The 16,290-nt window shown below is 34.6% G+C and overlaps 1 protein-coding gene across 11 annotated transcripts in view; it reads left to right on the top strand.

Moving 5' to 3' along the window:
• Positions 1-16,290, top strand: part of ATP11B (ATPase phospholipid transporting 11B (putative)) — a 111,718-nt gene that overhangs the window by 68,886 nt on the left and 26,542 nt on the right. For all 11 annotated transcript variants that reach the window (XR_011250193.2, XM_069558898.1, XM_069558943.1 and 8 more), the window contains 5 exons: positions 1,510-1,612; positions 4,779-4,924; positions 6,149-6,208; positions 7,951-8,078; positions 9,599-9,737. Coding sequence is in view for 10 of the 11 variants with exons in the window: in XM_069558898.1 (XP_069414999.1) it covers positions 1,510-1,612; positions 4,779-4,924; positions 6,149-6,208; positions 7,951-8,078; positions 9,599-9,737 (576 nt within the window). In the remaining variant the exon portion in view is untranslated. The remainder of the gene's footprint in view (positions 1-1,509; positions 1,613-4,778; positions 4,925-6,148; positions 6,209-7,950; positions 8,079-9,598; positions 9,738-16,290) is intronic.

Here is a 16,290-nt window from a genome sequence, read left to right as displayed (position 1 = left end):
TGCTCCAGCAAAGCGCAGCCACTGCTCCTTACCTTGGACTAGGTCGCCCCTCCTGACCTTGAACGTGGAGTAGCTCGTGTTGGTCCTCCTGCACCCGCGCAGCCGCCACTTCTTGGATGTGGGGTTGCTCCTCGTGGTAGCCACCCCTGACCTCGGGCGTTGCGTAGTTCCTCCGGCCACCGCCTCTGACCTCAGGCGTGGGGTAGCTCCTCTTGGCCACGCCTCTGTGCAGTCTGTCACAGCCGGCACACTTCTGTGTGGTCTGTAATTAGGAAATATTTAATGTTCAGCTATGATTCAAGTGAAAACTTATACAAATATTTTTTGTAACTGAAACCATCACAAGTACATGCTTAGAAATATACATCTAAACATTATTTCACATATAGAGCTAATAAACTGTACATCCAGTTTTTTTTTTTTTTGGCTTCATGGGGTTTTATTACAGTGCCTATTTTATTATTATAACCCATATACCCCAGTCTGTGGACATTAAACTGGAGACCAAACAGATCTAATGCCTAAATTCTTTAGAAAAGTACATTCTGTTTATTTTGAGAAGTTTTAAATCAAATTCTGTCAGGATTTTACATTAATGTCCAATAGGTGGTTAGATTTGTTCAATGTTAAAATAGGTATTATGGTAACTTCCTCATCAGTTAAATTACTAATTTAAAGTATAACATGTTTTTTATTAAGAGAAACTAACTTAGAAGTTTGGCTGAGAATAGACAACTGTTAAGGCCCTTTGTTGTCCAGAATGCTCTGCTTTAATAAATCATGATGTTGTTATAGAATTGTATCTTCCTGAGTAACAATTTATAGTATTTCTCTAGTAAATCTTAAATAGCTTATTTAACTTCTGTGGTCAAAAAAAATGTTCTGTTTCCAGTCACATGTTCTGTAAATCTTCATGTCACTTACATGTTTGCCATCATTTTTGCTTTACTGTATTTGCCTATATGGATTCTTGAAATTTTAGCCTCAAAGTCGCAATAAATCTGGTTTCTCTTGATTAAAAAAAAAAAAGGAAAAGTACATTCAAGTGTTCCAAAGAAACCATCCTTTAGATTTCATTGAATTTTATTTTGATGGCTGTTTAAATTTTTAAGAAACTTTATTACAAGAGAAAATAATTATCTTTCCTCTGTATCAAATGAAAATAATTTCTTGAAAGAAAAAAATTGCCTGACAAAGTTCAATTAATTGTAGTTAATTTTTTTACACAATTATTATGCTTTTTATAAATTCAAGCTGTGTTTAACAGATTCTTACATCCCATCATAAAATCCAGAGACCGCAGTCTGTTTTGTTGTCATTTCTGAAAGACATTCGTAACGTCTTAATGGAGACATCCCTCAAACAATGAACCCCAGTGCATATTACTGTCCAATATAAAACTAATTTTTTTATTACTGTTCTTACAACAGATCATTTCAGATAAGTAATTTTATATAAATACAAGAAAATTGAAATTTTATTATAATTAATGAGTTGTATGTCTTTCAGGTAATAAGACTGATAAAAATCTCACCTGAGAAGCCAATAACATTGGCTATTGGCGATGGTGCTAACGATGTAAGCATGATACAAGAAGCGCATGTTGGCATAGGTGATTGATATTTTTTCTTTGAACTTGTAAAGCTGTTATAATTATTTGATGATGAATCTTCCTTTTATAGAATAAAGTACAATGTCACGTATACGAATGAAAACTAAATACAGTGGTGTAATATATCTCATCATATTTCTGTCAAAAACCTGTCATTATTAAGCCCAATATTTAGGATTTTTAAAAAATATTCATTTGGCTGCCCTGGGTCATAGTTGTAGCTTGGGGGATCTAGTTACCTGACCAGGGACTGAACCCAGGCCCTTTGTTTTGGGAATGTGGCATCTTAGCCACTTGGACCACCAGGGAAGCCTCAAGATGTTTTAATTGCAAATTTTCAAGGAAATAAATACCACTAGTGAATTTTATCTTCGACAGTTCTTCTTCCCAGTAAAGTTAGTTTAGTTTTACATGCAATTTTGTACCTTTTTAAATACTTTTACACAGTATCTTTATCATTTTTAAATTCTAAGTTCATGATATATATAATTATTATTGTAGAATATTATTATTTATCCATTAGTCTAAAGATTTTGGAATGTATTTTAAAGATAATTGTAGAGAAAGGAAATTATACCAAACTATAAAATTTCAAGTAACTTTCTAATTTAATAACCTTTATGCTAATTTTTTTTCTAGTTTGCCTAAAATTTTTATTAAATTCAGAATACTAAAATCATTTTATTGTATATATATTACCAGTCATTTCCCACTTAAACCATATTTTGACCTATCTTCCTCAATAATTTTATTGAGGAAGCAGAAGAGAGGAGTATGGGTTTTTGTTGAAGGATAAAATTTTAGAGTTATAATAGAAGATAGTCCTTGCTTTGGAGTTGCCTGTGTGATGAGTACTGATCAGGTCCCATATTTCTAGTGTAGCCCTCAAATCAGCTCCTTCCTCTTTGGGATAATTAACTCTTCATTTTGAAAACTTCACTCTCTTTATATTGTTTATACTGTTGTTTCCCAGAAATCTTCATGATAATTTGATAACTTACTGTATCATATGTTAGAGTATATAAAGCTACAGTACTTGTAACAGTTTGATTTTATCAATAATATGATAACAGCCAGACCAGTGAACAGAATCAATTCGGAACACCTGGAAATTTAGTATGTAACAAAGGAGATGTTTCAAATTAAGTAAGGAAACAAATTATTTGATCTAATAAAACTGATATAACTAGTTATTTGGGGGGGAAAAGTTGAGTCCCTTTCCATTGCTTATAGCAAAACAAATTCCAGATGGATTAGGATTTAAATAATTTTTGAAGGCCATAAAAGGTAAAAGACTTTAGTGACTAATCCTGTTATTTCTGGTATGGAAGGATCTTTTAAATACAAAACCAAAGAAAGCAAGGACCTGAAAAGGAAAAAGATCAACATGTGTGACAGAAGTAAATACTTACATAAAAAAATTTTAAAGACAAACTAGTAAAGAATATTTGTAAAATAGATGATAGTATTCCTGTTATGTGAGGTCTTAAATTAAGGAGAATAAGAAAAACACTCTAGTAGAAAGCTCCCTAATAATCAAAAAGTAAGTTAAAATTGCCTGTCAGAGTGGCAAAAAAACCCTGACATGGACAAGGGTATAGACTTCCCAGGTGGCACTGTGGTTAAAGAACTCTCCTGCCAATGCAGGAGATGCAAGGGATGGGGGTTCAGTCCCTGGACAGGAAGATACCTGGAGTAGGAAACGGTAACCCACTCCAGTTTTCTTACCTGGAAAACTCCATGGACAGAGGAGCCTGGTGGACTACAGTCCATGGGGTCGCAAAGGCTTGGACACAACTGAGCACACACGCAGGTAGATTAACAAATGCCCTTAAACGATGTTAGTGGGCATGTAATTCGTACACCGTGCATAATTATATATAACAATTTTAAATGTGCACCCTTTGGACTTCCCTGGTGGTACAGTGGATAGGAATCTTGCCTGCCAATGCAGGGGATGTGATTTCAGTCCGTAGTCCAGGAAGATTCCACGTGATACAGAACAACTAAGCCTGTGCGCCAAAACTGCTGAGCTCTCGTGCCACGACTAGTGAAACCCTCATGCTCTAGGACCCGAGAACCACAACTAATTGAGCCCACATGCTCCAGCTACTGAAGCCCATGCTCCTAGATCCTGTGCTGTGCAACAAGAGAAGCCATTGTAATGAGAAGCCTGTGCACCGCAGCAAACAGTAATTCCCCCTTGCTGCAACTAGTGAAAGCCTGTGCATAGCAAATAAAATTAAATGTGTGCCCTTTGACCTAGTGACTAGGCATCCAGGAATTCCTTTTAAGAAAATAAATGACTATGTTAGCAAGCACATATGTCCATATGTAGTAAGTAAACAGTGTCCATAATGTAGAAAGTGATGAAAGCAGATTACAAAACAAATAATCCTATCTTTATGTACTTGTTTGTATATATGTTAAGTAAACATATATGAAATATGCATAAGGAAAACTTCTAAGAGTATATAGACCAGAAATAGTGGCTTTCTCTAGGAGCTGTGAATATAGATGATTGTCTTTACATTTTGGAACACTTTGATCCTTTTATGACAAGAATAGAAATTTTTAATTTTGAAAAAATAATTTTTTCAATGCTGGTTTCACATTGAATCAACAAACTTGGCAATAACTTTTGAAACCTAATGAAATATAGTAACCTCAAAAAAAGTGGTCATATTTGTGAGATAAAATTATGTACTGATTTTAAGTAATATTGTAAATTTTTCTTTTAAAAAGCACACTGAGTTTTGCGTGAGAGTTTTAAAACTGTTAAACATGGTTATTTTTACTTGATCCAGCATATTTTTTATGTTCCTTGGAAATAGAGACGTGAAAGCTGTTTTATGGCATTCTCTTCATTAAAATAAAAAAATGTTCTTAGATCCTGAACTTTTAATATTTTATATAAATTTTATTTTATTCTAGTTCTTTGAAGATTGACATTACATGCCTAGTATATGTTATAGCTTCATATTAATTACATATTTGATATAAATAGAGCAACCTTTTGGGAATCTACTGTCTACTATAATTTAGGATATAGTGATCCTAAATCCAGGTTCAGCTGCTACAGATAATTAAGGTATTTGTAGGCATATCTTAAAATTTACATTTATCAATTATCAGTGAACTAACCTTTTGGTCCCCTGTATTACAGGAATCATGGGTAAAGAAGGAAGACAAGCTGCAAGGAACAGTGACTATGCAATAGCTAGATTTAAATTTCTCTCCAAATTGCTTTTTGTTCATGGTCATTTTTATTACATTAGAATAGCTACTCTTGTACAGTATTTTTTTTATAAGGTGAGTTTAATTGAGATATTTTAGAGTTAATTGCTAACAGTATTTGAGATTTCAGTTTAAGGAATGTTATTAATATTACCATACAAATTAGTCTGAAATTTTTTTCTATAAGTCAAAGTAATAGTCTATTGAATATACTTTTATTATTTTATCTTAAATCTAATGTGTACTCACACATTATAGAAATACACTGATTTGAAAGCAAATCAGTAGTTGCCTGAGGCCAAGAGTGTGAGTGATAGAATTGACTAGAAAAGTATATGATAGAACTTTGCTTGACAGAAAAGTTCTTTAACTTGATTGTGGTGGCGGTTACATGGATGTATGAATTTGTCAGGACACATAAAAATTCTCACTTATTTTATTCTATGCAGATTAGGACATGATTGGTTTGATTTATTGTTATTTTGTCCTGAACCAGTAGTAAATTTTAATTTTATCTCCACTATTATGATTTTAAGCAGAAGTTCTTAATCTTTTTCGGGCCATGAATGACCGGTAGTCTAGTAGTATAAACTACTCAGTATAGCGATTTTAGATGCTTAAAATAAAGTACATAGAATTACAAGGAAGCCAATTAGGTTGAAATATTGTTCTCTCTCTTGACCCTTTGGGCAAAGATAGGATTATTTGGAACCAATGTTAAGCTCCTCTGAATACCAAGACATTGATACATCAGAGTGTTTTGTGTTGCATGTATTTATGTAGTTGGTGGCTGCAGCCCAGTGAAAGAACACAGGGAGATTGCATGATGCTAATAGACGATGTTGGCGGTTTTTTCTTAGCTTATTATAACAACTTTTGCTGTGACCTGAGGCTTTTGTAATGGAAAGAGATTTTTGATCACTCCATTTATTGTATTTTAAATATTTTTGCATTTTAAAGTAATTTTAGCCCTTTAAGTAAACCTTCCTAATTGTATTGTGTATGAAAAGTATTGAATAATAGTTATAAATTCAAAATTGTCATATTGTTTGGCAATGATAAGAGTCAAAGGTAATTTTATTCTGACATTTGCAGTGTTTCATAGACTACTTTTAGGCATTTTTTAATAAAATGGGATTCTTATTTTCCTATTTTGTATGGACAAGTTCTGATGGGCAGATCTACTTACCATATCAACTGAGATTATTTTCTGGACTGTTTAATAAAAGTCATTTTTAGAAATCATCTCTCATTTAGACTTAAATATTTCAGTTATTTCCATTTAATCTTGTTTTTCAGAATGTGTGCTTTATCACACCCCAATTTTTATATCAGTTCTACTGTTTGTTTTCTCAACAAGTAAGTAAATAGAATCTTTGTTTTATCCTTTTAGATAAAGAGTAAAGTATATGTGTTCAGGTTTTGTTAAATTCTTGGAGGGACTTTTTCTATTTTTCCTAGTTGTACAGATAACTAGCTAGACATAACTTTTCTTATAGTATATTTAATTAGCTTAGCGTCAGTATTTCTTTTTTCTGATTTTCAGTTTGAAGTGAGTGTGAATACCAAAAAATATTTTAACTGTGGATGCTTTTTTAAAAAAATAGATATTATTACTCCTAGTAGCTTATGAGAGGACTTTGCTATTTTCAACTTATGTATGAAGTGAAGTGAAGTCTCTCAGTTGTGTCCAGCTCTTTGCAACCTCGTGGACTGTAGCCCACCAGGCTCCTCCGTCCATGGGATTCTCCAGACAAGAATACTGGAGTGGGTTGCCATTTCCTTCTCCAGGGGATCTTCCCAACCCAGGGATCGAACCCAGGTCTCCTGTATTACAAGCAGACACTTTAACCTCTGAGCCACCAGGGAAGCCTCAACTTAGGTATAGTACTTCTATAAAATTCATATCAAGCCAGGCCCCGTAATTGTTGGAAGATTACATCATTGTTTATTTTTTGACTCATAGAATTTTTTTTAGATTTGGAAGAAACATAGTGATTGAGTCCAGGGATGACATATAGGTTTCATCTCAGAAGGTAAATAATGAAATGGAGGTTCCAGGAGTGCTATATTAAAAAGGGTTCTGAAGCTACATGGCTATATGCTCAGAGGGAAAACTTTGTAATAGGTTAACAGTAGCTATAATGAACACTTGATGGATCTTTTCTTTGTACACATGTCACATAGAGAAGGAAACTGAAGTCCATAGAGATTAACTAACTAGCCCAAGATTACATAGTTAAGTTAATAACTAAACCATGCTTCTGACTACTTGAGCACCCTTCTCACATACCATACTCAGCATCTCTAATTGATCAAGACATTTGTTCTGATTTATTGAAAGTTTTAATTATCTTAGGTTTTTGGGGTTTTTTTTAATGAGTTTTTTCCTACCCTTAATCACCGTTTTCTCCTTTGTTTACAACCTGGAACTCTAAATCTGAGACACCTGCTTGGACATTGATTGCTAGTAAAAATGTTCTACTTGGATGAAATAGAGAATGCTGTGAGAGCATGTGACAAGACTTAACCTATTTTGATTAGGTTTTCAGGGAATTTATAGTATAATCTGAGAGACAATGTCAATGTTAATAAAAGCTATATGTGAAGAACAGGCAAAGTGTTAAGCACTTAGTACCAACAGTAGCACATATAACTGTTTAGAAGAAGCAGCTATCATCAGGAATTTAAGCCAGTGTTTTTAAGTTTCTTGGATCATGGATTAAAGAAAGTGTAGGACTTAGGTGGGAAGACAAAGCTATGAAAGCAAAACTATATGTGTAGCACATCAAAGAAATAATAACAAGCCTAGGACACGTGTAAGAGAATTGTGTAAAATTGCATCACAGTGATCAAATTAGAATATCTTGAAATATAGATCCATCTGACTGTAATAGCAGAATCATGTGACATAACAAAATATTCCAGTTTCCACAAAGAATATAAATGTAGAAACATTATGTCTATATAAGAAACAAATTAGACTTATGAAAATGGATTCAGAGTAAACTGAAAATATGTAATTTTTATGGTGCTTCTTTGTAATTATATGAATAATAGTAATCTAGAGTCTACAAATTCCTACAAATTTCTCTTTCTAGACACTATATGACAGCGTGTACCTGACTTTATACAATATTTGTTTTACATCCCTGCCTATTCTGATATATAGTCTGTTGGAACAACATATAGACCCTCATGTATTACAGAACAAGCCCACCCTCTATCGGTAAGTGTTTTCCAATATTAAATGTTCATACCACCTCTTGCAACAAGTAGTACGTTGTATTTCAATAGTTACCCATTTTTAAAAATATCTTAAAAATAAGCAAGTATATCAGGCAATTTCTTGGTGATTAATGTCTTACTAAGGGAAATACTTAAGTTTTCGTATGACTTATAGGTGTTTAACATTGAAGAGAATATTTGAATGATTTTTCCAGTGTTTTTAGGAATGAATAGTGTCGTCCTCGGAATGCATTGAGCAGTTGCGTAATTGGCACTTACTGTTTTAAACCGACAATACTCTGTTTCATGGGCACACACACAAGTTATTCATTACTTAGTTGTCTCTAGAGTTCCTAAAAAATAGTTCGTGTTCTAGACCTGCCAAATTTATGGGTAGTAATTGATGCAAAATGCAGAATTGAGGCCATTAAATCCCATCCCAGGCCCCCTGGGTTTTTCCTTTCTCAGAACCAAGTAATCATAGATATATGGACTTAACTCAGGACTAACTTATGATTCCCACATTAACTTGACCTTTACACTTATAGAGATATTCAGTTATCCAGAAATGGCAGTAACTTATCTTGATTTCCCAGGATATCTAGGTCTGGGCTTGGCCCAAGATTGTGCTTAATTGTTTAGTTGTGTCTGACTCTTTGCAACGCCATGGACTATATAGCCCACCAGGCTCCTCTGTCCATGGGGATTCTCCAGGCCAGAATACTAGAGTGGGTTGCCATGCCCCGCTCCAGGGTATCTTCCCAACCCAGGGATTGAACCCAGGTCTCCCGCATAGCAGGAGGATTCTTTATCATCTGAGCCACCAGGAAAGCCCAGGAATACTGGAGTCGGTAGCCTATCCCTTCTCCAGGGGATCTTCCTGGCCTATGAATTGAACCAGGGTGTCCGTCATTGCAGGTAGATTCTTTAGCAGCTGAGCTACCAAAGCCCTGACTCAAGATTGGCATAGACTTTTCTTCTCATAATAGCTGTTGATAGATGTGAACTCAGTTAGGAACCTTAGTGCTGAACCTAGCTCACATGACTCCACCATAAAGAAATAATCATGGCTGAGTTATAACAGAATGTAACAGAATTTGACAGAGGGAATTCCCAGGCAGTCCAGTGGTTAGGATTCTAGGCTTTCACTACTAGGGGGCCAGGTTCAATCCCTGGTCAGGAAACTTAAGATCCCATAATGCACACATTATGGCCACAAAAAAGTAAATAACAAAGAAATAGCAACTTTACACAATTAAACTGAAGAATTATGCCCATATCATATTTCCTTATCAAATGAAAAATTGTATTTGAATATGTTATGAGAATTGTAAGCTATTACACAGCTGTATGATTTACAAGCAGTGGTTTGTAAATTAGGTGTTGTTCTTTCTGCTAAAATTTGTAAGCAATTTGAAATTAAAAAGCCATCTTGTTTTTTAATTATCAAATTGTAATAATTATTTAGTAGGTAAATAATAAATCCTGATTTTTTTTTTCCTCTTTTTTTTAAATTTGCAGAGACATAAGTAAAAACCGTCAATTAAGCATGAAAACATTTCTTTATTGGACCATCTTGGGTTTCAGTCATGCCTTTATTTTCTTTTTTGGATCCTATTTTCTCATAGGGAAAGATACATCTCTGCTTGGAAATGGCCAGGTAAAATATACAGTTTTTTACAGAATGTTTTTAATAATTAATGTAGTTTGGCTTTTGATAACTTTCTGTCATAAAAAATAAAGTAAAATTACATTTAAGTTATAAAGTTGTATATATTAAAATGCAATTATTAAAAGGTTTTAACTTATTTTTAATCAAATTTCATATAAATGAAAATTAAAACAGAAAGGCAGTGCAGTGTAATTTTAATGTGAATCTCAAGTTACCTAAGTAGTTTTGCGGGTTCAAAAATTAATTCATATAAGGGGATACATTCATGCCACTGCATGCTGTTCACTTCAGGATTGTGTTTTAACAATAGCTACTGTTAATTTAGTACTTAATATTGTGCTCAGTGCTTTAGGTACTGCATTTCCATTAATCCTCACAGTAATTCTGTTGGAACGATACTATTACTTGGCTTTTGCAAATGAGAAATAGAGACAATGTCTAGGGTTTTGCTTTTAAATGGATGGGTTGGGGTTTTTTTTTTTTTTGGTATGCCTAAAAAGTGCTGCTGTGCTCTTAAGTGCACACCAGCAATCCTGAAGATGTCAAGTTACAGTTTAGAATGGCCATATTTCTGAAATGTAAACTTGGAAAGGAGTACCACACAGTTTGTTGCTTCTGTGTCCTGACTGGAATGCTCATGTTCAGAGATGCTTTGCAGAACTCGGCCTCTCTCTCTAGGTTTAACTAGATAGGTTAGGAAGAAAAGAAATGACAACTGTAGTCCTGTGATAGACTGAAAATACTTGTCACCTTTAGTTTCTGTTTTCTGTTGGCAGTACTTAAGAACTCCAAAATATATTTGCAGTTGGGAGAATATGACGTTTTATCTGTGCAACAAACATTTATTGAGGACCAGCCATTGTACTATACTAGTGCCTGGATTTATGAGAGAAACTAACACTCGGTTATGGAGCTTAGAGTCTTGTGAGAGATACCGGAAATGAGCAATTGAAATAACACAATATTCAAGAGCATAAAGGAAATGGATTTCAGTTTTTGGCTTTAACCATGCAAATCCCTTTAAGATGTAGAATAGGAACATACATATTTTTGCCACTTTTTTTTTTTTACTACTTAAAATAATTTATTAAAGTAAATGGATCCTTGCACAAAAATCCACTGCATTTTTATATACCACCAGCAGTCAATTAGAAAGTATCAATTTTTAAAAGTATCATGCAATGAGAAAAGTATCAACAATGAAAAATAATGGACAAAAGTGTCAACAACAAAAAATAAAGCAACTAGGAATAAATGTAAAGTGAAAGAAAGAAAGAAAGTGAAGTTGTTCAGTTGTGTCCAACTCTTTGCTACCCTGTGGACTGTAGCCCGCCAGGCTCCTCTGTCCATGGGATTCTCCAGGCAAGAATACTGGAGTGGGTTTCCATTTCCTTCTCCATTATCTCCACTTTTGAGGACATGCTTAGCCAGGTTTGGAAAAATGTATGAATCTAGTTTGTGTAGCATGAATGTTACAGCACTTCCCCCAAGTAATTTTATTGAAATTTTTTCCTCTGTGCCAGGTATATTCCATGTAACAACAATCCTATATCAGGAAAATATATGTTACTTTTTTCATATTAGAAAAGTAATCTCAAGAAACTTGCCTCAAGTCACATAGTAAATAAATTGCAAAAGTATAATTCAATATTATATAATTGATATATAATAGTCTATATTATATAATATAGACTATTATATCCTATATTATACAGTATAAATCTGTATAATGTCAAAGCCTATATGCTTTGCCATGATCCTAAATTCTGTTGAGAAACAATTATTAGCCTGGTACACTTCTGTGCAGTATTACAAGGACCATCAAATATATATATATTTATTCATTTGCCGGTGCTAGGTCTTGGTTGCTGCTCACAGGCTTTCTTTAGTTGCAGTGAGCAGGGGCTACTCTAGCTTCAGTGCACAGGCTTCTCATTGTGGTAGCTTCTCTTGTTGCGGAGCAGGGGCTCTAGAGTGTGGTCTTAGCAGTTGTGGCCCATGAGCTTAGTTGCATCTTTGCATGTGGGATCTTCTTGGACTAGGAATCGAACCTGTGTCTCTGCATTGGCAGGCAGATTCCAAACCAGTGAATCACCAGGGAAGTTCAGTCATCAAATATATGGATGAACATGCCCATTTCCACCAAAAACACTGGGCTGAAAATGGGACAGAATAAAGAGGGGGAAAAGTTGAAAAAGGAAGATGTCATTGGATTAAAAGGAAGTTAAAGAGATCTCTTTTGTGCTAGTTACTTTTCTTCTGATTTTGAAATACTGTATCAGAAATATACAAAAATAAAAAATAAAACCACCTGTTCTCCTTGTACCCAGCTGTAATTATTCCTATCATTTTTACATATTTCTGTTATTTTTTCATTAATCTCAGAATTTATATCCTCTTATTTCTCAATAACCTTATCATTTCTCCCTTAATATTGCCTCAGTGATTTTTCTTATTATTAAAAATGCTTCAAAAATATTTTTTCATAGCTGCATAATATTTAGTTCAGTTCAGTTGCTCAATCATGTCCAACTCTTTACGACCCCATGAACCACAGCACGCCAGGCCTCCCAGTCCATCACCAACTCCCAGAGTCCACCCAAACAGATGTCCATTGAGTCGGTGATACCATCCAGCCATCTCATCCTCTGTTGTCCCCTTCTTCTCCTGCCCTCAATCTTTCCCAGCATCAGGGTCTCTTCAAATGAATCAGCTGTTCCCATCAGGTGGCCAAAGTATTGGAGTTTCAGCTTCAACATTCAGTCCTACCAATGAACACCCAGGACTGATCCCCTTTAGGATGGACTGGTTGGATCTCCTTGCAGTCCAAGGGACTCTCGAGTCTTCTCCAACACCACAGTTCAAAAGCATCAGTTCTTCAGCGCTCAGCTTTCTTTATAGTCCAACTCTCACATCCATACATAACCACTGGAAAAACCATAGCCTTGACTAGATGGACCTTTGTTGACAAAGTAATGTCTCTGCTTTTGAATATGCTATCTAGGTTGGTCATAACTTTTCTTCCAAGGAGTAAGCGTCTTTTAATTTCATGGCTGTAGTCACCATCTGCAGTGATTTTGGAGCCCATTACATGGCATAAATTATTTAAGAATATTACAGTTTCTATTTGCTTCTAGTTTTTAGTGACTTTTAAAATTAAATCTTGAACATGCTTTATATGAAAGAAAAAATCTTAATGAAAGGTAAATTGTTGGCCCTTTGATGTAAAAGTGTTTTTGTTTTTGTTTTTGTTTTTTACCACTAGTTAACTACCATTTTTTTAACTCAAATTGTATATCATTAAGTTCCTTCCCCTTTTAGCCTACCGGTTCTATCACTCAGATATATGCCACTAGAAATTAATCTACCACTCCCTGCCACCAGTACTAGTAGATACAGTGGGAAAGAGGCATATGTTACAGTCAGATTGGATTCACATCCGAGCACCTGAAGTTATCATTTGAGTGATTTGGGATGAGTTAGTTAACCTCTCTGAGACTCAGTTTCCTCCATCAAAATTAGGAGCTTACTTACTACCTTATAGGTTTGCTGTGAGGAATAAATGATATATGTAGGGTATTAGGCATAGTGGCTAGCATACAGAAGTACTCAATTTTCAGAGTATTACTTGTTATTATTACTACCAAGTCTTTTTACTGAAGACCTTGCCCTACCCAATCCCACCTAGCCTACTTCTACCACAAACTCTCTCTTTAACTGTGTAAGTTAACTGCCCTTGCTGGCTCTCTCAGAACATGCAACATTCATTTCTAGAGTTCAAAGCCATTTCTGTGTCTCCTCTCTAGAATGCTGTTGCCTCTTTCTCTTATGACTGTCTATTTTTCAGGGTTCAGCCTAGGTTATAATTTTGAGGAAGAAAAACCTTCTTGTATTTTTTACTACTAAACTTTTTTTTTTTTACTGTTTATAATTTTAATTTCTCTTTCATACTATACATGTCATCAGCTGTTGAAACCTAATCATCAAATGATAAGAGCTCTGTGTTAAGATAGAAATATACTATTTTATATTTGTATTCCACAGAGAAGTCAGTATCTTTATTTTAATTCAGATGATTTAACCACTGTAATTACCAATCAGGTCATTAAAGACACATATGCAGTTTAATTCCTAACAGTAGATATAGATTTATTTTAATGAAAGCTTGTATGATTGAAATGTCTTTGATTATCTAGTTCATTGCATAATTTCCTTGTATATTCTCTTATTCATGAGAATATTTAAAGCACTAATAATACTCCAATAAATAGGAAATTATTCATATACAGAGAACAAAAAAATATATGTTGCTTCTTATGGTATCATCCAACAATTGGTCAATATTTAAAATGAATAATAAAGAGAGAGTTTGTATTGGAGAACTGTACAACTGATTAACTCTATAGAAGGTAATTGTCTTATAGATCAATGTATAGTTAAGTTCAACCAGTTACAAAATTGGAAGAAGTTATATTTTTTACTATTTCTACTTCCTGGCCTCCTCTTCTCCCTTGAATGTACTCCTGTGGGACTTTTCCCCCAAAGCACTCCCATCCAAACCATGGTCTCTATGGTCAACAGCACCCATTTTATTGCTAATCCAAGAGCATGCCTCAGCCCTTATGAACCCAAACACTGGGTACACTTTATGAAGCCTTCCTGCCTGCCACAATATCTTCTCTCAGTCTCTATAAGTTACTTTGGCTTCATTACCAACTATTCCTTTTCAGTCTTTCAGGGACCATAGTAGCTGCCTTCTTCCTGCTTCCATTCTTTCCCTTCCTACTATCCATTCTCTGCACAGCAGCCCAGGTGATCTTAAAAAATGAAAAAAAATTTGGACTACCTCTTGGACTGTATTTCCTACCACCTTCCCTTTTAGTCACTCTGGTTATCTTGCTCCTTCAAACTAATTTATTCCTGCATTAGGACTCTGTGCTTGTTCTTTCTCTGCCTATATTCTTTTTCCTCATGTGTTCATGTGGCTGAATCTCTTAATTCCTTCAGGTCTCCTGAACTATCACTGGTTTGACTCAGACTTTCTAGACCACTCCAGTAAAATCCTGTCCCTCTGACTTTCCGTTACTTCCCGACCCCTTACTCTACATTTATTTTTCTTCGTGGTGCCTGCCTCTACCTGAAAGTATATATTTTTAAGTTTATTTTCTGCCTTTTCTACTGTGCAAGCTCCATGAGGTCAGGAATGTTACATTATTACTGCTTCATTCCCCAAGGTTTAGAATGGTACTTGGTATGGAATAGATTCTCAGTTATTATTTCTTGATTGGCTTTACAAGTGAATAATGAATCATCTTCTTTAATTCGAAATATATGGTTGGCATTATTAAATAATTAGGTAGCAAATTAAGTTAAAAGAAGTGAGTAAAAAAACCCAAAACATTGTGATAGAAAATGTTTTGAGCATTTGTCTCTTCCGAGCAGGAGCAGATCCAGGTTTAGTAGAGTAGTCTAAACCTTACTCATTTTGGCAGGCCCTCTTTAAGTGAAAAAAACATAAAACTGTAAGTGCAAACATAAGTATATGTGAAAATGATTGTGAGTGACATAAATAGGTTCTATTTAACACAAGCCAAATAAGCCCAACTCAACTTCTCTTTAGCTAGATCCCCAAATCCTCTCTGCCACTCACCTCATCACCAGTTAAACTAAATTCAAGGGGAAATCAGAGGGAAATGGTCTTAAGTTATTGCTGCAGTTGAAATAAACTACTTTGCTAATTTACCCAAAAAAGAGAATGTGAATTTGTTTTCTACAGCTCCCTCTAGGTCCTTAAATGCTCAAATTTTAAATCATCCTCTGCTTCAAAGGAAGATACACATAATTAGCCCCAATCTGGGCCCAGTAAAACCAGATACTGAGAGGTAGATATGTGTGGTTGATACCATTTCCAGGCCCAGGTGGCCTGACTGCATTAATTACCTGTTTCCATATCACTGAAAGAGGAGCTGGCATTCTTGAGAGCCAAATTGAGTGATACAATGGTTTTTCAGTATTCTAAGTCATTTCTAGAGATGATAAAAGCAGGAAAAGTCAATATGACTTTTCCATTATTTTCCTCTTGACAAATAAGTCCCCAGAATACCCTCAAATAAAGGGATATTAATGTTTCATTGTTGATTGTAAGAGCCATTATTTATTGCTTACTTTTTTACCTTTTAAGCTATTTGTTTTTTAATTGAAGTGTAGTTAACATATTGTCAGTTTCACATGTATAGCATAGTGTTTCAGTTGTATGTATACATATATATATTCTTTTTCAGATTCCCATTATAGATTATTATAAGATCCCTATGCTATACAGTAGGTCCTACTGTTTACCTGTTTTATATATAGTAGGGTATATATGTTAATCCCAAACTTCTAATTTTATCTTTGTTAATCCAAAACTTCTAATTTATCTTTGTTAATCCAAAACTTCTAATTTATCTTCTCTTCCCACCCAACCCTGCTATCCCCTTTGGTAACATAAGTTTGTTTTCTGTGTCTGTGAATCTGTTTCTGTTTTATAAACAATTTCATG

Source organism: Ovis canadensis, chromosome 1, assembly GCF_042477335.2.
Source record: "Ovis canadensis isolate MfBH-ARS-UI-01 breed Bighorn chromosome 1, ARS-UI_OviCan_v2, whole genome shotgun sequence".
In the NCBI taxonomy this organism is placed as follows: Eukaryota; Metazoa; Chordata; class Mammalia; order Artiodactyla; family Bovidae; genus Ovis; species Ovis canadensis.
The sequence above is the reverse complement of the archived record's forward strand: the minus strand, read 5'-3'. Positions and strand labels throughout refer to the sequence as shown.